Below are 22,637 nucleotides of genomic sequence, written 5' to 3'. Positions count from 1 at the left end.
AAAAGAAGATATGATAAATATGAGTAGAACGTCTTATTAGGTCATGAATTTAACAGCTCTACTCAAACATCATAAGCAAATGAATTGACTGAAACCATTCAGAAAAGAAAGAAAATTAACAATGTAATCATGTAAAACAACAAAATGCACCATGAAATCACAACATTTACTGTATGACATCAAAATAATACATCTGTGTGTGAGTAAGCACATGTGCGTAGTTTCCATTCATGTCCTTTAGATGGCAGCAATGTATCATCTAGTAGCATTTCATAAAAGTAGAAGCTCTACCTCAGCTGAACTGAAAAAGAAACAATTATTGAAATGATATTTATCAATATGCAATTATTCCATGACATTTGTGATCACTGTGTTGTAATCCAGCCGGCTTTCTGTCCCTCTCTGTGGTTCTCCCTGAGGTATTTTTCGAAGTTTTTCTTCAATCAAACCAAGGGCAAAATGACGAAGGTGCTGTGATAATGAGAGGGTGCTGTAATTGTACAGCACTTTGAGGTGAATCTCTGATAAGTGACTTCATATATAAAACTGAAATTTTTTGGCAATGAAATGTCACACAGAAAACAGAGCAGGAAAGATTCAGATTATGAACTGCTCATTGCTGCCATCTAGCCCTGAACAAGATGACACTCAGCAGTGGGCTGAGCACAGTGACATGGGTCACAGAACGGATAATGGAGTTAACCTTTTGGATGGATGAGTAATAAGATTGTATTTACTGTAAATGGTAATGATTTTCATTCCGTATATGATTTGTTTTCCTTTGATAACTCAGAGGTGGGCTGTGCTTATATTTAATACCTGGTTCACTTAACTGATGTTTTAAGTTTTAACTAACTCTTTTAAGTTAATGTAAAGGCCATGATTACAGTCAGTGCAGCATAAATGCAATGGGAGTCCTGTATTGTGTAAATACATACACATACTAATGCCTATACACATACCAGTTTCTTGCTCACATCTTCAGGTTCAGGTTTCTTCATTAATATCTGTAGGTGAATTGATTTTGCTGTACAGAAAAAAGGCATCCACTCATACACAACAAACAAATACATTACATTAAATGTGTATTATAGTGCTTGGTTAATTACTCACAGTAGTACTTAGTTCTTTTATTTATAAGACTGATGGCTGCTGGAATAAAACTGTTCTTGTACCTTTTTGTTTTACATTTTGGAACAGTCAATCTCTGAAAAAGACTGTTTATAAAACTGGCATTTATAAAACTGTCAGCTATAGCCGCTGCAGCTGTTTGGTGTATAGCAACTCCAAGTTAAAGGAGTTGGATGTAAGAATGCATTCCAAGTAATCATAAAATGGCCCTGATATGTCACCAGACATTAAAGCAGCATATGACATTCATCAAAAATTTTTCATCAAATCGGTAAAACCCGAGTGTGTAAGTATCACAAATCTGTTAGTCTTTCCATGATTATGCACCTGGATCTCTTCCCTTACTCTAAACAACTTTAAAGTGTACTCCATCATAAGCTGTGTGTTTGTTTACATACCAAACCGATATTTCACTCTGGCCTTGTCGGAAATTTTGTTGCAAAGTGCATTGTGAGAATGGGAATTCCACACAGCTGCAGTATGGCTGCAGCAACAACAAACACGGAAATGGCTTCATTTCTTCTTGCTGCTGTGGCTGCATGGAATTCCAAAAAAGGCCCGAGTAATGGTCTGGTTTCGGTTTGGTATGTGAACAAATGGACTGCTTGTAATGGAGTACACTTCGAAGTTGTTGAGGGAAGTGATTCAGGTGTGTAATCATGGAAAGACTAACAAATTCATGATACTTAGCCTATCAACAATCTGGTTCACAGAGTTCTTATTCTTTAAAGAAATACTTTAAAGAATAAATTATAAATGAATAATGATCAACATTAAAATCAGCCAGTTTCCAAGGGCAATATAAATGCTGATGTCCTTTCCTACAGACAGCTTCACAGTTAGCTTCAAGCTTTTCTAAAATCAATAATCATGTCTGTTCAGGAGTTGGCAAATGACTGTACAACAGCCGTATGCCCAGTGTTTGTTTTTTGTGTATCCTCTTCATTAGCCAGTAGGGACCGCTCTTGACTAACTAATGTCATCACCTTTCCTCTGAATTATCCCACCTGTATCAGCCAGTCGATCATCAACCTGTACCTATCTGTCATTCGAGCTAGCGTTTGCTCACACTATCGGACCCGCCCACCAGTCAGTCGGAGCTCATTCCAGAAGCTGGGCAGAACAAACACTCAATGTGCCTCACGGACACTTTCTCTGTTTCATGTGTTTGCCATCATGCGTCCAATGAATGTAAGTTTGCTACTGGTTCTCACTGTTGGTATATTTCTTGTTCATTTGAGGTGATGTGTGTGTGTGGTTTCTCTCTGTTGTGTGATGTTCGTAGTTAGCATCAGTATTATCGTGTTTAGCAGGTTAGCATTTGCTACGTTCTATTCATGTTCATGTTGCTAAGCTAGTGAAGCTGTATAATAGCACTGATACCATATTTGGCAAATAAATATTCAAGAGGACACTGATCCTTAAAATAACATCCTGGAGTGACCTTTGTGTGTGGATCAAAACAACTAACCAGTCATCAATATCAATCCAGTTCTTACATGACTACCTGCAGTGATAGCTGTCATCCGAACCAATCAATCAATACAGTCCTTCCAACCATCACCAATCTAATAATGTCTTTTGTTTTTGAGGCATTTAGCTGCAGGTACGAGTTTTCACACCATTTAACAAAGTCTTTTAATGTGGACCCACAGTTGATTTCCCCATCCTGTTGTACACTTACAATCACAGAGTCTTCTGCATATTTCAAAATAAATCTGTTCTCTGTTGTTCTGTTCTGTTGGCTCTGACACATGTTGGTGCACAAGATAAAAACCAAAGGTGAAAGGGCACACCCTTGAGATGAGCCAACATATAAGTAGAAGGGGTCAGACCAACTTCACTCACCCTCACTCTCTGTGGGCTGTCATTTAAAAAGTTAAGAACCCATCCCACATGATTCTTACCCAAATTAAAATGGTCTAAAAGTTAATTCATTAAAATATGCTAAATACCTGTACATGTTTTAAATACCCTTTTAGAATATGCACTGGGAAATGCACTCATGAAAAATTAATTTTTTTAGAGATACTTGGCTCTTGAATGGCAATTGATGCAGCTATCAAATTATCCTAGGATCCAACCATCAACATATTTGGCTATGAAGTTTTGTTTGAGAAAGGAAATTTAATGATACCATGATGCAAAATTGTTTAAACACTGAACTTCATACTTTATTCAGGGAATACGGACATATTTAGACTACAAATAACCCCTTTAAATGTAGCTCTGGTTCAGGAGATAGAATGGATTATAGATGAGGTTAGATCCCTGGCCCATATTAATCAGTTCTTGAGCAAGCCATTAAACCCCAAAATCTGTGTTTCCACATTGCAAAGTCCTTTGAGTATCAACTGGGTAGAAATCACAAGTCTTGTTTCCTCAGAATTAATACAGACTTGACCAGTCACCAGTTACCACCAGTGAAATGTAGATGATAGTTACTTTGATTAAAGTGCTAGTGTTTGTTGAGTGCATTCAGTTATTTTCTACCATTCATCATTCTGATCACTCAAAACAATTTATTCCTTATCTTTTTATCTTTCCCACCCCCAAAAAACCCAACTCTGGTTAGCATTTATTTTCACACATGAATCAAGTCTATTGTCCAACACATTTGTTGTTTTTATTTTGCATGTTCAGTTTAGAAATTTTAACAATACCATCACCATTAGACCTTGTTCAAATAAAACTTTCAGTGATAACAATGATTTCTTCTACAGTCAAAGCCAGAGAGCAGAGCTAAAAGAAAAACACAATTTTTTAACAGCGTGAAAAGGGATGGAATAGGTGGTGGTTCAAATCCTGCTCTCTCCCAGTCATGTGTCAGTGTGTCCTTGAGCAAAACGCTTCACCCACCTTGCCTCCAGTGTCACTCACACCAGTGTATGACTGTTAATGAATGTTTGGTGGTGGCTGGAGAGGCAACTGGCGTAGATTGGCAGCCATGTCTCTGTCAGTCTGGCCCAGGGCAGCTGTAGCTACGGAAGTAGTTTACCACCACCAGTGTGTGAATGTGAGAGTGAATGAATAGTGGATTCAGTGTAAAGCATGTTGAGTTCCTAGAAAAGCACTATATTAATCAAATCCATTAATATTAAATGTCACACTTAATGTAAAACTCACTTTAACACAATAACTCTGGTACAAGTGAAGCTAAAATTCTGACAAGTGAAACACTGTGTCGTAGTATTTCATACCATGTCATGTCATTTGACTACATGTTGTTGTAAGATGCACTGAGTAGTTATCAATAATGAAAGAAATTTTAAAAAGGGGTAACTAAACAATACATCCAAAGGTCAAACGCCAATCACTCTGAAAAACAATACACATGCACACAATTTGCAGACATACACAAGATAGATAGATAGATAGATAGATAGATAGATAGATAGATAGATAGATAGATAGATAGATAGATAGATAGATAGATAGATAGATAGATAGATAGATAGATAGGTTAAGGCACAAAACAGCTGGGATAGGGTTATGAAAAAATAATCAGGGAATGTCAGATAAGTGATGATGGGAAATAAACACAGGTCTGCTGTAAATGTCTCTGTGTATGTCCACAGATTTTTGTTGTTACACCATAATTGTCTACCTCCACTCAGGTTTGTCAGTATTTACTGATGCCATGACCAATGTGACGTTATTTTTAATTTGTACTCACACATCCACACCCTTTTTTTTCCTCTTTATATATTAATTTTCACTCATTTGTGGTTTTTCTACCTGTCTTTTTCTCTGCAATTGCTTGTTGTATGTTGCTGCTGATAAGTTAATAGGTCAATCTAAAATTGCCCATATGTGTGAATGTGAGAGTGATTGGTTGTTTGTCTCTACATGTCAGCCCTGTGATGAACTAGCAACTTGTCCAAAGTGTACCTCACCCCTTGCCCATAGGTAGCTGGGATAGGCTCCAGCACCCCCCGCTACCCTAGTGAGGATAAGGCGGTTCACAAGATGAATGAATTAATGCATGAATGAATATTGCTGTTGTTAACTGTGAAATTTCTCCACAGTAGGATAAATAAAGTCTTATCTTATCTTATCTTATCTTATCTTATCCACAAGAGGTAATCAAATGGGTTTGTAAACACAAGTCATTTTGGTCCCTTTCACAAATTGGTGTGGCTGAAGTAAAGTAGAACAGTTAGTCAGGGTCACAGCCCTGGTCACTACACACAGAAACCCATACAAACATGTTCAGTCATCAATCAAAGCCCTCTATGGTGATGCTCTGAATTCTTTCTGCCCTTGGTGGTAGGACCCATTGATACCTGCCTGCAAGCCTAGTTTAACCTAAGTGGTCCTTAGAGAATACAATGAAAAGGCTGATTTAAAAGAAGAACAAATCTAAACTAAAAAAAATAGAAAAATAATGGAAGACCAGCTTCCTACACACACACGCACTCTCACAAACATGAATGCAAATACAGACTAAACAACAGTAGAGTGAGATGATTGTTGGATAGTTTTTTTTTGTCTGCAGCATTTGCAGCAGAGGACGGCCACTGTAACAATGATGATGAGGACCACAATCAGGATGAAGATTCCACCAACCAATGCACCAAGACTCAACTCTAGAAGGACAAAGATGACCAAAGTTAAATCCATGAATTTTACACTTAAAAGATATTACCACTACAGAGATTTGTTTTGATGAGCACTGTAAAAAAAAAAAAAAAAAAAGAAAGAAAGAAATATTTGCACATTCAGAGTCTGGAAGCTAATATCTGTGGACCATTTTTAGTTTAAAGGGTTTATTTGGTCAACCATTCATAATAATAATTCTGATTATAATGACTTTGTGGAGGTTTGAGTTATTGGAGCTGAACCGAGCCTGAGGATAAAAAATGGTTATAAATCTGAATGTAACTGGAGTGTTAAAAATGTTGACATCAGACAAAAAAAACTGGTCAAAATGGGATATTCAATTGGATTATACTTGAATATACATAAGCTGTGTGTGTGTGTCTGTGTCTGACTTGGAAAGCTGGGAAATAAAATTAGCATTTTTTGCAGGTCTTACAAATAAACACTGATATGATGTAGATGTGTTTCCTAAGCCTTGTGCAGGTTATGCTGAGCTGCCAACATGGGGCATGGATGGGGTATGGGGGTAAGGAGTGGTGGCATAGACAACATAGAAACATGGTTATGTCATATTCAGTGGCACATGTATAGTGGTTGCAGAAAAACAGGAAAAACGAGATAAAAATGGAAGAGATTCCAGAAATAAAGAAAAAAAATCTCTCATTCCATTTTATGTCAAAATAAGAACATAAAAAATCAATACTGTCTTGGAAGACACCATTTAAAGCTCAACTTATAACTACTATCACTCAGTAAAGACTTTAAAACAGTTGTTATTTTTTACAATGCATAATTCCTTGATCACATGTCCTGGGGGGGGGGTCACAACAGGATGGTACAACTGTAATATTTTGTCAGTGTTAGTTGTCAGTACTTAAATAATTGGCCTGTTAACACAACCACTACATTACCTAATATTATCATTAATTTGTTTCAGCATTATATGGTCTGTCAGGAGCCAACTAATTATTCCTATCAATAAATTTTACATTGTACAAATATTTTGTAAAATGTACAAATTTACAAATATTTTGTAAAATGTAGGGCTTCCAGACAGAATTTTTAAAATGAAGGGGAAAATACCCCTTTACAAAATATCCATATCAGTAGGGCAGGGCATAAGAATATTGTTATTATTACTATCAGAGACAACCACATATGCTAACATTTATCAAGTAGCTGGAAGTTTATGGAAGCAAATCCGTGTCATCAGATTTTGAATTATAAAAGAAAATTTGTAGCTGAAGAAAAGTTTTGAACACACGTAAAAAAAAATTAAAAAAAAGAGGTTGTAAAAATAATTTGTGCAAGCGTAGACCATATTTGTATCATTGGGAATGTTTTGTTCACATATGTATAACTACATCTGATAGAGGCACAACTCTGCCACCCTCAGGTACAACGCTGAAGTTATGAGTTACGAAACTGAAGTTACGGATCACCAAATAGAAGTTACGAATTACGAATTTTGGCCTTGTTCTGATGTCCGAGCAAATAACCAATCAGAGCGTTATTCACTGACCTGCCAATCAACATTACCCCACCTATATGCAAATTTCCACCCAATCAAATAGTAGCGCCAAATTTCCCGCACACATTTGAATATCAAATATAAACTCAGCGGCACTAAGGTACCGAGAAAAAGGGGGCGTTCCCGAGTATCGCATATTTTAAAAAAAGAGCTCGAACTCGTCCATTCGATCCCCTCAGTTCAACAAGCACGACACCAACACTATAACCATTAGCCTAGGACAACATTTATAGCCTAATAATAAGATCATCTAGGCCTATTATTGATCAATCACAGCCTCGTTGGTTATATTATTTCCTTTATAGTTCTCATCACGGTCTTACGGAGTCCGGGGAAGGACATGCAAAAAATAGAAATTATTGCATTATAACGCAATAGTTTTTGCATTGGGATCTGCATTCTGGATCGAACAGGTCGGTCAGGTCAGACACACCACGTTGCAGTCCTGTGCCCTATGCATGTGTAGTTCAGATGACCGTAACTCTTTCATTATTTGTCTGATCGGAAAAATTTCTGAAAAACAGTTTCTGAAATGTGACACACTGTGCTTTATGGACATTCTCGGGTCAATGAAACAATTTCACAAGCGCCCGTCCTAGAAGCCGCAAAATAAGCCACTCTGACTGGGGACGCACACAGCAGACCAGATTCACAGAGCAGAGACCCAGTGTCGAGTTGAGCTGCTAGGTCAAAGTAAGCTACCAGTAGCTTACTTCGACAGCGATGTCTATCGATTGACGCTACCCCGTCAAAACATGCTACCTTACGTTTTGACACGCCTATTTGAAAATGAAGAATTGTTTCTACTGTAGAAAAACACCATTATTTACTTATTTGTATGAATATGGGTAAAGGATGCTCAGTTTGACAGGCTTTTATGACATCTATTAAATACAGCTCCTACTATAGAAACACCATTATTTATTTATTTATATGAATATAGGTAAAGGAAACTCATTTCGACAGGCTTATAACTTCTGTCAAATAAAGCTCCCACTACAGGTAACTTATTTATACAGGCTTATAACATCTATTAAATAAAGCTCCCACTATAAAAACACCATTATTTACTTATTTATATGAATATAGGTAAAGGAAGCTCATTTCGACAGGCTTATGACTTCTATCAAATAAAGCTCCCACTACAGAAACACCATAATTTACGTATTCATATGAATATGGGTAAAGAAAGCTCATTTCGACAGGCTCATAACATCTATTAAATAAAGCTCCCACTGGTTTAAACCAAACTCTCAAGCCAATTTACAGAAACAGAGAGGAGGACATAAAGACAGCTTTATTTGATAAATAAAATTTTTTTAGAGAGACAGAGAGAGAGAGGATGGCTTCATGATGGTTGATTTCTTTGTTATAGACCTCCAACCTCTAGGAGGGCACATGCTACATCCCACTGAGCCTTTGAAACGTCAGCAGGATGGGTCTGGGTGGTCTCGATGTCTCCACGGCTAAGAAAGTCCTCTGCAAACTGCAAAATGGCATTTTAGGCATTCAGTTACACATGACTGGCTAACAAAGAGCAAAAACTTAACTACAAACACTCTTAATTAAAATATTTACCTTTAACACCAAAATCCCACAGCTACTGCTGTCTTGCCGGTGGTTGTGGTTAACAGTTTTTACACTCCATTTATGTCCATGGACCTCACAGCCTGCCATCCTCAAGAAGTTCCTAATTATTGTTTAAATAGCATAACAAACATATGCAATACATGAGACACATTCTCATCACATATGAAAGACCAAAAGCTCTAATGTGACACTTTCAGTTTGTTGTCTTTTGTGTATGTACAGTGTAAGTCTTATTATTATATGCTGAATGTCTGTCTCCAATACATAATGATTTTTTTTTTTTTAAATCAAAACAAGAGCTTCAAACTTTGTACTTTCATCTAAACACTTGACCTATGTTATTAAAGGTCAAACTTTCAAAAGCTGTTACCTCCAGTTTCGTAGGATTTTGTGTTCATACTTGTCTTCGTTACCCAGTGGATCGACAAGTAGTAGTGTCCTCTCCGACATGTTGACAATCTATAAATGTTTAGTGGATTCATGTTATTCCATCACACTATGACATATGTATGTAGCAAACCCTTTTATGAAAATAGACTTCTGTTGCATCAGGTCAACTGAAATGCATATATACACAATACATGCCAGAAATAGGTTTGAAGAAAATATAAGAAAGCCACTAACCACTAAAATCCAGTGAGCGCCTACACTGACAGGACAAATCCACCTATCTTCCACTGGAAATTTCATTTGAAAAATGGGTTTCATACCAAATTATTGTTAATTCAGGTTACTGGTGTGAAGTAATAAAGCTGGATAATAACAAACAAATAGATTACGTTTCTAAGCGGCTGAACTCTTCCAGAAAACAAACTTCCAGCAATCACAGCAGACAGCTGATGAATGGGTTCCTATTAAAAAAGAAAGTGTGTAACACTAAATTGTACTTCAGAGAACATTACAAAAATGCATTGAAAACACTATAATTTTACGTCCAGAACTTGCCTGCTGTTTTTCAGTAAGGATGTGAATGTATGCATCAATAACCTGTGGAGCAAAAACAAACAAACCAAAAAAATCAGTAATAGGGGAAAAAAATACCAGCATGTCAACAGGAACTTCAGAGGGGAAAACTGCCTCCCTCCCGTACATCAGTAAAAAAGGGGAGTGTTTTGTACTTGTGTGGACTTTGGACCTTAATGAAAATAATGTTGCCTCCAAGAACACATCCCAATTGTTCAGCTGATCATTTACCAGTTTTGTAAGAGCTCTAAGAAGTACAAGGGTACAAATACAAATATTAATTCAAGAACGCCAACTTAAGTCTGTTCCAAATGTGCAGGAGCTTAAGTGCATACATGTGTTAAGTGAATTGTGGACACACAACTGTATGTGTTAGAAGGGAGTGCTGATAAATCAATGTGTGGAGTGTTTGTGTGAATATAATATGTTGGGGGTGAGGGTATAGAGAGAGATACACATATGTAGGTGCAAGGTTGGAAACAAACAACTTGCCGTTTTATGTTGTCATTGGTTTTCTCATCCAGGCCATTTGTCTGAGGATGATATGCAGCTGTAACGCTCCTCTCAATCCCCAGGATGGCACAGAGGCTGTTGTTGAGCTGAAACATCATGACAGATTAAAGACTATTAAATAAGAACAATTCCTGAATCCCATTTTCAACTGACTGTCCTCCGCCCCTCACTCCAGTAAGTACTGGCTAGTTAACAAATTAATTGTTACTGCACACATCTGTGCCTTTGTTTATGTGTTGTTATGTATTTACATTTCTGAAAACTGCAAAATAAAATATTATTATTATTATTCGCGTACCTTATTCACAAATTCTCTTCCCTGATTGGAAAGAATTCTTTTGGGGCACCCATGCCTATAAATAATAGAGCAGATGTGTTGTGCCACTTCAAGGGCAGTTTTGGTTCTTAATGGAAATGCCTCAACCCACTTTGAGAAGTAGTCGGTGGCTGTGAGGATGTACTGATAGCCATCCTCAGTTTTAGGGAGAGGTCCCGTCAGGTCTATTCCAACCAACTCCCAGACAGCAGGCACCTACAAAAGCAAATCAAATCATGGAGTTAGACGAAGATACGTACTTTTATTCACCTGTGCGAAGATTGATTAATGCATGTAATAAACACCAGAATTATCTTTACCTGTTTTTTTGTTTACACCACAATAGCACTGTAAAAATATACCTTTATGCTTTGTAATGGCTGTGTAGCAGCCAAAGATTTGCCAGTCCTCTGGCATCTGTCGCATTCCAAGACCTTAAAGAAAACAACTGTTATTTGTCATGATAAACAAGTCAAATTAATAATGTCCTAACCTAACTGGTTGAACAAAATGAGTTCATAACAAGATACAGAAATAAAACACATACCCATTTGTCAATATCAACAGATAGCTAGCTTACTCGTCGCGTGTATGGTATCATAACTTAATTCACACAAGTGTGGGTAGTCACAGGAATCGTTAACATAGATTTAGTCACTCAAATGGTAGGCTACCATTTAATAATCTAAACGCCATTAATACCCAGGTGACGCTAATGTCAACTTCCTTACGCTATTATCATGTAACGTCAATATTGTATGTCAATCTTTCGTGCACATGTAATTAATTGCATACATGGTTACTTGTGAAATGGCACTATAAAAGAAATATACTTTCAAAATACTACTTACTAATAGCACCAGCATCGAAGTCAACTCCACTTCTGGATGGGGTAGCTTATATCGATGGGCAGTTAAACGGTGAAAACGCTTGGGAGTCATGCGCATGCGTGCACATGCTCAGTAGCGCTAGGTAGCTCAACTCGACAGGTAGGGTGGCTCAACGGGACACCTGAGCGCATAACGGAGTGGGTAACGGATTAGATCTAGTGTTGGAAAATGTAGGCAAGACGGACATCCACAGTTCCATGACCCCCCTGGAGGTTTATGAATGGATTTGTTACCGAAGGAGCGACTGATGGAGCAACATCTGAAGAAGAAAGGTAAAGTTCACCCAGTTCCATTTAGTGGACTTTCTACATGACTGAAGCACTCTCTATTTTTTTCTATGTAGTTTTTACTCGTTTTACTTTATTGTATGTGTAAATTGACGCTTATACTGCATGGTGGTTTTATAGAATAAAGTACAAACCATGTAGAATATGTGTTAGTTTGTAGTATGTTGTACTTTCTATGCGTAAAAGTGTGCATGACGCTCTACAAAATAAGAGCGCATACGCTGATGTTCGGTGACTTTTTTTCTTCAATAGTGCAATTTTACCTTGTTTTGTTTGTGTAATACATTGTTCTATGTGTGTTATTTTTCCATGTGTTCACCGGAAGTCACATTCAAGGATGAAGAGGGAGAAGCTACGGTGATGCGCAAAGGCTCTGGTGATGAGAGCAGATACTGCAGATGCTCCACATCACAGATGAAGGACGGAGGCAGAGCCTGATGATGATCAGTCCAAATACCACAGACATTCATCACATCCACAGGAGGACTGACTTTTGGTGTGAACAGACTATTTTCTATGTACAAACTGTGCCATAGGACCACTGCCTGGATCAGACCTGTGAACTGACAGAACTGTTTCTGACAGAACCATGAACATGAAGGCACTCTGCAGCCACAGAATGGACAAATGCCCTGTTTGTGTGTGTGGGGGTAAAACACCTGTAGAGTTTGGATTTTTACCCTGTTTTTGCACAATGAAAGGCAAATACTCACATGGTTTGTTGTAAATACTTTTTGTACTTTCAAAGTTCATATTTAACTTTCAAATCTTGTGTCCATGTGTCATTTCAGTGTTTTTCTTTGCTAAAACTAAAAAAAAAACTAATTCCGCTTTTGTGTTTTTCGTCATTTTAAGCTGTTATTACAGTATTAAAACAAATAGTGACTGCTATATTGAACGTTTGAAGTGGTCTGCAAAAATTAACAAAAGGACTCAAAGCATATTTTCTGACCTTTTTATGGTCAAAATAAGAAAACAAGTCCAGGTGGACCATCTTAGACTCGGGAGTATAAAGGATTTTAATACAATGCGCACATCCTCCTTTCTCATGCACAGACCATTCACACTCTGCGCACATCCACCTGTATCCATGAAGCTGTACACAGACGTGAAGCTGGGCAAATATGAATTTCATTCAGAAACAGTTGGAATTTTAACGATCGGACAAATAATGAAAGAGTTACGGTCATACTACACAGGACAGGGGGGCGTGTCAGACCTGGCACGGTCAGAGCCGAACTGGACCACAACGTATTATGCACGGACCTCAAGCAAGAGAGAGCAGATATGATTGTGTTGTAACGCAAAAGTATTGTGTTATAACGCAATAATTTTTATTTTTTGCATGTCCCTTCTCGGGCTCCGTAAGACTGTGATGAGAAATATAAAGGAAATAATGTAACCAACGAGGCTGTGATTGATCAATAATAGGCTTAGATGATCTTATTATTAGGCTATAAATGTTGTCCTAGGCTAATGGTTATAGTGTTGGTGTCGTGCTTGTTGAACTGAGAGGATCGAATGGACGAGTTCGAGCCCTTTTTTTAAAATATGCGATACACAGGAACGCCCCCTTTTTCTCGGTACCTTAGTGCCACCGAGTTTATATTTGATATTCAAGTGTGTGCGGGAAATTTGGTGCTACTATTTGACTGGGTGGAAATTTGCATATAAGGTGGGGTAATGTTGATTGGCAGCTCAGTGAATGACGCTCTGATTGGTTATTTGCTCAGACATCAGAACAAGGCCAAAATTCGTAATTCGTGACTTGTATTTGGTGATCCGTAACTTCAGTTTCGTAACTCGTAACTTCAGGTTTGTAACCCGTAACTTCAGCGTTGTACCTGAGGGTGGCAGAGTTGTGCCGCTATCAGATTTAGTTATACATGTGAACAAAACATTCCCAATGATACAAATATGGTCTACACTTGCACAAATTATTTTTATAACCTCTTTTTTTTGTTTTTACGTGTGTTCAAAACTTTTCTTCAGCAACAAATCTTCTTTTATAATTCAAAATTTGATGATACGGATTTGCTTCCATATACCCTCGACCTGTGCACCTTAAGAGTCGTTGGTTTTATTTTAGTTGATCTCTTCTATATTTCATCTTTATTTCTCTTTATTGCATTCCACTGCATGAGTCCTTATTATGTAGCTATGTAAAAGTCTATCTATGGCATATTTTTCTTTACTGTTTCCATTTCTATACTGCTGTGGGAGCATCCAACATTTCATTGTGCCATACAATGACAATAAATTCTATTCTATTCTATTCTATTCTATTCTATTCTATTCCTTAAAGCAAGACTGTATTAACTTTACCCTTCACTTTTACCCACTCAACCATGTGGAAAAAGTGAAGGGTAAAGCTAATCCAAATGTTGACACTTATAAAGAAAAAGACACACCGTATGCCTCCTTGCAGTCTACCCCAGTGAGTGGTGTTTACCTCCAAGTGGAGACTTGTGTCCAGGTGTGCATATCTGGCTGCTCCACTCCCCCTGCTTGTGGGCTTTGGCTCTGGAAGGGATAAAGGCTGCTACCATGAAGCAGTAACTCTGTCCTGCATCCAGATTTGATATCTTAGCCGTACTGGAGTTTGATGTGACATCCCTCTATTAGGAAATAAAACATAAAAATCACAAACATTCAGATTATTATTAAAATTATGGAAGTTACACATCAGAAATTTCTAGCAGAAAAAACTTGCATCTAGAACTATAATCTTAAGCATGTATCCATCACAGGTTTGTCAAATTGTTGTGAATAGCTTTATAAACAAACTGGAATGGGAAATTACACTTTTACTAAGTAATTGATGAGGCAATAGGAAGTAAATGTACTAAACATGGACTGATGACAACTGTAATGACTGTAATGACTATTGTGTTGTCAGCCATGAAGAGGACCATGTGCACCAAATTCACCCTGTCACAATTTGCTGAGAAATGCTCCCTGCTCACCCTGGTTAATTCATTGTTCTCTTTTCTGACTGTAGGGTGTGAAATTAATTGTGAATTATTCAGCCTCTTAACACCATCATAGCTGTGTAGTAATGAAGTAATTAATAATATTGTAAGATATTGCAGTTATGTTTTTTATCTGTTTAATATTAAATAATGTGCAAACTGTAAGGTATATAAAACTTTCAAAAGTTAAATGTTAAATACACACCAAATATTTGACAATAAAAACAGATACTGCCAAAAACTACATCACCCTGGGCTGGGGATGCAGTTTTTGGCAGGGAGCAGAATTCGGCACAATGACCCTCAAGGGTTTCGTTTAAGTTACAGTATATTAGCTAAACATACACATATACACTCACTCCCAAATCATCAAGTTTTGATACTAGGCAGGGTATCATATATTGATGCAATGACTACCCCTAGAGTGGTATTTTTTGATGCATTGGTTGGCACTCATTTTTCTAGGTTAAAAGACATATAGACATTGTTCTGGTCTCCAGTGTTCAAGTCCACAAACTGTGGTGTTCCACTGTAACCCAATAAGAATTTTGCAAAAATTTTTCTTCTTCCTATATTGTCCATTTCCAACATCTTTGACTTCTTTCTGGTGTCTTGGGTTTCATATAAGTGAAAAAAAGAAATAAAAACAAGAAAAGAAAAAAAGAAAAGAAGAAAAGGAAAGAAAAGAAAAGAAAAGAAAAAAGACAAACACCATATGGAATAGGTAAGTCATGATTATTGCACTAATTAATATGTTTGAACTTGATACAAGTTAAATTCGACAACAACCATCACTTTGCTGGAAAGGTCATGTAAAAAGAGGTCAGCTGGCTGTACTAAATACACTGGATGACCAGGGGCCTCATGTATAAAGAGTGCGTACGCACAAAAACCTAGCGTACACCCTTTCCACGCTCACGTTCAGATGTATAAAGAGTGAAGTGACCGTGGAAATGTGCGCTCCTTCACGCCAAGTCCATAGCTGGCGTACGCACGTTTCTAGTGCTTTGGAACCATTGGCGACACTTAGAGGTGACACTGGGAAACTGTTAATAATGTGAAAAAGGTCTTTCCTCTGATTGATGTGCACATCGGAGATACACAGAAGAACAATGAACACACCGGCACGTCATCCTACTGTCAGAGCAGCACATCCACCAACAGAACCAGAACCAATTAGACCCTGTATCCATCATTGCCAATCCTGCCCGGATGGACATTCAGCAACAGCAAAGAGACAAGGACATAAAATTCATTGGTTGATAAATATAGTGTTCATGTCTGTGAGAACATTTATTAGTCGGTCCAGTCGCTCATTGACTCCGCCGATTGTCCTCACGATGTCCTCTGGTGACTCGGGTCAGTACAGACCTATGCCGGTCTGATGGGCATCAGCAGTGGGCTGTGGCGGACCGGAGGACCGGCTAACACTGGGGAGGCAACAGGAAGCCTCTGTGACAGGAGGATGATACTGGGTCTGACCGTCTTCTGTCTCATTGTTGGAAAATAATAATTTGAGTGATTAAACATGAGTCAGAGTCTTCGATTTCCTCTTTGATATCCTGACATGATTACGCATGAACCTTTATCCTGTTTGGCTGTGATCAGACTGTTGTATGACCCGTAGAATGAACTAATGTGTGAGATACACAAATACTAAATATATATTTATCTTGGGGGTGATCCGCATCAGCCCTGTAAGGAAAGTGTCACAATATCGGTGACTCTTTCCTCAAACAGTCTGAGTTCGTCTCTTTTCTCCTTCCGCCTGTTTTGGCCTCCGCTTCGCGTCCACCTTGACGTCATCGTCTGATCCTGCAGACAGGGGAATCCCAGAGGGAATCCCACCTGCAGACCCCGTTTATACTGATTAGCATATTTAAATGTGGCCGTGGAGAGGGAGGAGTCAAGTACTCCAACATATGTGGTCAATTCCACGCTGATTGGGATGTATAAAGGAAGTGTACTTGGATTCGGGCATACGCTCAGTTTTATACATCTGGATTTTTTTGTGCGTTCGGACTTTTCTGGATTTGGGTGTACGGCAGGTTTCAGTATGAAATCCACGCAAGTCTTTGTACATGAGGCCCCAGGTTTTTTCACTGATAGACAAATTACTGTGTTTGTGTGTGTGTGTGTGTGTGTGTGTGTGTGTGTGTGTGTGTGTGTGTGTGTGTGTGTTCTTATTACAGATTATTCTGTCATAATTAGGCTAATCTGCAATGGTCTTTGTTTGACCTTCCTTGTAGTGTGATTGTTGGCTGTATCAAGATGATGATATTCTCATATTAAGATGTCATCATTATCAAAATGTCACCCTATATGCTAAATGCCATCCTGTCTGTAAACTGTTATCATTATCATATGTCTAATGCATGCAGTAAATGCCTGACATAGCAACTTTTTGGTATAAAAGTGTTTTTCTTTTGGATGACCACCAAAGGTCACTCCTCACACCCCAACTGTTCTTTGGTTATCTGTGCACAAACAAGGCCTTGAAATAAACAAAGCATTTCTTCTTTGAACACCTCATCTCAGAGTTGTGATTTTTTTGTTTGTTTGTTTGTTTTAAAATCCAACATCCATCAGTGTTTTGTTGTTGATGACACAGGCATATACCAAGATGACAATGCCACCATGCATCATTTACTACACTGTCACTGCTGTTTGAAATGATTCCAGTGAATTTGGATGAGTGAGTCTTGTGTCAGAGTGAACAGCTGAATACCTTGCCTGTGCTGCCAGACTTGTAGTACATAATTTTATACTTGAGGTCCTTTTTGAGAATGTCTCGGATGCTGAGCTGCTTTGTATGTTCATGAATACTGGTCAGAGGATCGATGATGTTGATACTGACAGCAGTTTCCTCCACGGACTCCACAGTAAAATTCACAGCACTGATCTCGCCTACACAAGGAAAGATATAGAAACAGTGATTAACTACCTAACATTAGAGGAATGTACTCAGTTTTAATAGAAGCACCAAACTTTTTTTTTTTTTCGGGCAAGGGCAGTATTTCAATTAAATGAATTTAGGATTCATTTTTATTACTTTTCAGTCTATTGATGAATATGAGCATTATAATGTGGTTGTTACCATTCTGACTTTGGGCATTAGTTACAACACAGTTATGTTACCGTATTATGTACAAGCAGTAATATTAAGTGTTACCCATAATACTTTTCAATAAACTTGCACCAATGTGATCTTGTGTATGTGTGTGAGAGACCCACTCTGTCTGTATGGGTTGAAGGGTGGTGAATAGGTGTGAGGGAACTCATCGTGGTCAGAGTCGTAGTTGATCCCAGCAGGTTCTGTTTGGATGTCAGCAGTGTAGGTCCTATCAAATATGAGTCCATTTATCTACAAGTTACAACACACTAATGGTTCCATTCAAAACTTTTTTACGTAAGTGCACCTTGCAGGGTGAGGCATTCTACAGTATGTAAATACACTGAACAAAAATATAAATGCGACACTTTTGTTTTTGCTCCCATTTTTCATGAGCTGAACTCAAAGATCTAAAACTTTTTCTGTGTACACACAAGGTTTATTTCTCTCAAATATTGTTCAAAAATCTGTCTAAATTTGTGTTAGTGAACACTTCTCCTTTGCTGAGATAATCCATCCACCTCACAGGTGCGGCATATCAAGATGCTGATTAGACAGCATGATTATTGCACATGTGTGACTTAGGCTGGTCACAATGAAAGGCCACTCTAAAATGTGCAGTTTTATCACACAGCACAATGCCACAGATGTCACAAGTTTTGAGGGAATATGCAATTGGCATGCTGACTTCAGGAATGTCCAGCAGAGCTTTTGCCTGTGAATTGAATGTTCATTTCTCTACCATAAGCCATCTCCAAAGGTGTTTCAGAAAATTCGAAGACTGCGTTAGGAAAATGGTGGTCACACCAAATACTGACTGGTTTTCTGACCCTCCTGGACCACCCAATACAGTAAAAGTGTGCATTTTAAAGTGGCCTTTTTTTGTGGCCGGCCTAAGGCACACCTGTGCAATAATCTTGCTGTCTAATCAGCATCTTGATATGCCACACCTGTGAGGTGGATGGATTATCTCAGCAAAGAACAAAGAAGTGCTCACTAACACAGATTTAGACAAATTTATTAACAATATCTGAGAGAAATAGGCCTTCTGTGTACATAGAAAAAGTTTTAGATTATTGAGTTCAGCTCATGAAAAATGGGAGCAAAAACAAAAGCGTTGCATTTATATTTTTGTTCAGTGTATTATAAGCAACTGTTATAAATGACACTTACTCCAAGGCTGTACATCATAAAGCCATTTTATAGAACTAATACACAGTGCTTAAAATTACAAACTAACTGAAATGAAATAAAATAGAATTCAATTTGGACCCACCTGTCGAAGGGCTTTAAGGAGTTAGTCATATCACATTCTGAATCAGATATTTGAATGCAGTCAGGATTTGTATCCCAATTACCTCCATCCCTGCAGCAAAATACACAATGCAGAAAAATAATGTTTTAAATAAATAGCACAAAACTGTCTTGTGATGCAAGAATTAGGTATGTTTCTCCTTCTGACTAATAATGTGAAATTTTTGTCTCTATCCCAGCTAACTATAAATAGAGGACTATGTGTCACAGACTATGCTAAAAAGTCCAACACAGATACAAAGTGAATGTAATGTGTAACTTCAAAAAACAGATTAGTATTAGCATATTCCATAGACTCAAGGTAGGTAAAAAAAAGTAAATAAATAAATAAATGCTCATACATATATATCTCTGTTTATGAACACATAGACGCATATAAGTACAAAATAATATACGTACATGCTCACCAAATCAATCCTCCCTATACATCTAGCCACCCTTTCCATATACCCATCCATAGTTCTACCCTTCCACCTACCATATCAGGTCCACCCATCAATTATTTTTATATTATGTGCAATGCAAAAGAAAGGAAATAAAATAATACCACTACCAGTAGTAATTTTTACGCATACCCATATATTCCCACAAATACATGTACATACATCCATACATACAAACAGACATATATAGTAAATAGGTAATGTTTTTCCCACAATCCCACAGGTCATGAAAAAAATAAACAGGGATATCTAATAATATTGGTGGTAATCTTAGCCTGGCGTATATCTGACAGACATATCTGATACATGCTCCTAGAATGCCAAAAATCCATCCCAAATCTTCTTAAAGTGCCCAGACTTTCCTTTCACATTATACATTATTTTCTCATTGGATATACATGTGGCTAAATCCTGAGTCCCCCTTACAAATGTTGGTGGTTGTTCCTCCTCCCAGTTCCTCGCTATACAAGTTATTCTGGATTCTACAGGAATAACATATAGTTGAGTATCTTGGGTATAGCTCTCCAAAATGCATTTAAAGATGGGCAAGACCAGAACATATGAGTTCCCATCCCAGTTATTCCAGCAGACCTCACATTCAGCAGAGTCCAGTTCACTTAAGGAGCAGTGGTGGAAAATTTCTCACCATTGTACATTGAGGCAATGCCTTTACTCTTTGTATTTTTTTTCTGCTGAAAATGGGCTTGCATAGTTGACAGACTTTTGTAACCAGTTACAAGATATTTGCTATGTTGAGAATTTTGCAAGGACCCCTTTTAAATGACTGCAGAGGCTTTTGAACGTGTGCTAACATTAGTCTGAGCACTGCTGCACTGGGAGCACACACCCACAGCGGGAGGACATGATTAGACTGACAATAGAGCTGTGTTTTTTACAAAAAAAAAGTCTTTTCACTGTCACTGTGGTGGAACAGTGGTTGTCCAGCAAATGATTTGCTCCTTCATACTTCCCAGGATTATACTGCACTGTCCAATCAAATCTGCATTCCTGAAAACACAAGCAATAGCCTTATTCTTTGTCTAAACTGAACGAGCAGAAAATGGTGGAACTATAAGCAAATGTGCAGTCCTTGAGTCAGCCTGGTCTGTCAGTCCCTGCTGCATTTAGACTGGACTGTTTGTATTCAGAGTTGTTTAGAAAACCTATAAAAACACACAATTTACTTTTTACTTCTTATAAACTAAAACTAGAAATACAACGCTGGATTTCTTTAAAGGTGTCAATGCGTTATCAGTAGTATCAAGGTATCAGGTATCAAGAAATTATTGTTATAAATCATTATATATCACGAAGGACTATAATACTGCTAAACGGTTCTTCCACCTTCCAGATTATGCCACAGTGCAGTGCATTTTGGTAACCTCAGTTACAACACCCATAACACATCCATCATGATAATCATGAATTTGTCAATCACCCGTTTTAACCTCCACAACTCTTGAAACAGTTGATCGTAGTTTTATCTCTTCATGGCTCAGCTATTGTAATTCCCCTTTCCCAAGCTGCAACAACATTGTTAGCATCCGTCCAGTTAATTCAGAATGCAGAACTTGAACACATCACACTGACAAGACTAAAAACACTGGTTGCCTTCTAGTTTTAGAAAAGATTCTAAACTTTTACTTGTGTTATTTCAAAAGCTCTGACTGGTTTGGTACTAAACTGCATCACTGATATTTCAACATGTGTGTTAGTGTGGCCAGTACATAAGTCACAGGGAGTGTATGTCAGTGTAGTGTTCCCTAAGCACATACAAAACAATGTGTGTGTGTGTGTGTGTGTGTGTGTGTGTGTGTGTGTGTGTGTGTGTGTGTGTGCGTGTGTGTGTGTGTGTGTGCGCGCGCACACTCACTCTGAGTACAGGACAGTGTAAGTATAGTCAGATGGTGTGGCAGTCCAGATAAGTATGGTTTTAAAATCCACAGACTGCCAGTGTACATTCTCAGCTTTGGGTATGATATCCATTTCTACAAACAAGAATAAACATAACATAAGCGCATAGATCACATTTTCACAGACTCACACAGTGACACCATGGTACATCACTATTCCGCTAATTGTACACGTATTGTGTATGTTACTTATTCTTTGGTTTAGTTTGCAAATATTTTGTGGACTTTTTAATGCCTCATTTTACTTTGATTTGGTGAAATTATTTTGGAGAACATTCTACCCTAAAGTCCACCCCAAAGTAAGACTTCAGGGTGGAAAAGCTGAATGTGAGCCAAAAGCCAGATTCTTACATAACAGAAAGCTTATATGTCATAAACAATGGTGTTCTTGGAGAATTTTTAGGCATTTTGAAACATTGCAAACAAAACATTCCTTTTCCATTCCATTTGCTTCCTCTAACTTTTTGGATTCTGATACCAGCAAGGTTTACATACAAGCCCCACACCTTTTGTCAGTGTTTCTATCTGTTTTATCTTTTATCTATTTTTCCTTACTTGCCGTAGTGATCATCCAAGCAGTCATACAGGCTCCCACATACAGAGCAGTTTTCAGAGAGGCCATGCTTCCTTTTCCTTTAATCCTTAAAGCCCCAAAGACCAAAAGACCTGAAGGTTGTTGTTTAGGTTTTCCTTCTCACTAAGCGCTTTTCTTACAAAGACTGTCAGAGAGTTTTAGAGCTGCAGCTGAAGGTTCACCTCCTCCCTTTCTCCCTCCTCCTGATCCCTCCCATATGCCTGTGAACTGGCAAAGGTTTCTGTAGTGCTTTGCTCCTCCTTCCCCATTCATGTGTGTCAGGAACATGAATGTCTTTTGGCGATCACATCATCACCCCAGTTCTCTCCCTAACTCTCTGAATTTCAGTAAACTGGGTGAGACAGAAAATTGAGTAATCACTTCTCAGTACTCTTGCTGGTAGGAAACAGATAGATGGTCATTTGTTTCTGGGCTGGAGATTCTTGGTGTCATGCTGCTAATCTGTAATGTTGTGTTCTTACCTGA

General features: G+C 38.0%; 1 protein-coding gene across 2 annotated transcripts; it reads right to left on the bottom strand.

The window, feature by feature from the left end:
* Positions 1-3,731: 3,731 nt before the first annotated feature.
* LOC115437896 (tissue factor-like) lies at positions 3,732-22,360 on the bottom strand. Of its 2 annotated transcripts, none has more exons than XM_030161282.1 (7): positions 22,133-22,360; positions 21,538-21,652; positions 19,184-19,273; positions 18,030-18,151; positions 17,524-17,702; positions 14,276-14,441; positions 3,732-5,720 (listed from the first exon to the last, which is right to left on the bottom strand). In XM_030161282.1, exons 1-7 carry the CDS (start codon positions 22,197-22,199, stop codon positions 5,578-5,580), a joined length of 882 nt encoding a protein of 293 aa, XP_030017142.1. In that variant the 5' UTR covers positions 22,200-22,360; the 3' UTR covers positions 3,732-5,577. The 2 variants fall into 2 exon arrangements, with proteins under 2 accessions (XP_030017142.1, XP_030017143.1); XM_030161283.1 differs by having other exon boundaries at positions 18,030-18,136; positions 22,133-22,358.
* Between the last annotated feature and the right edge of the window lie 277 nt (positions 22,361-22,637).

Source organism: Sphaeramia orbicularis, chromosome 17 (assembly GCF_902148855.1).
Source record: "Sphaeramia orbicularis chromosome 17, fSphaOr1.1, whole genome shotgun sequence".
Lineage (NCBI taxonomy): Eukaryota > Metazoa > Chordata > Actinopteri > Kurtiformes > Apogonidae > Sphaeramia > Sphaeramia orbicularis.
This window is presented reverse-complemented; position numbering and strand designations above follow the sequence as displayed.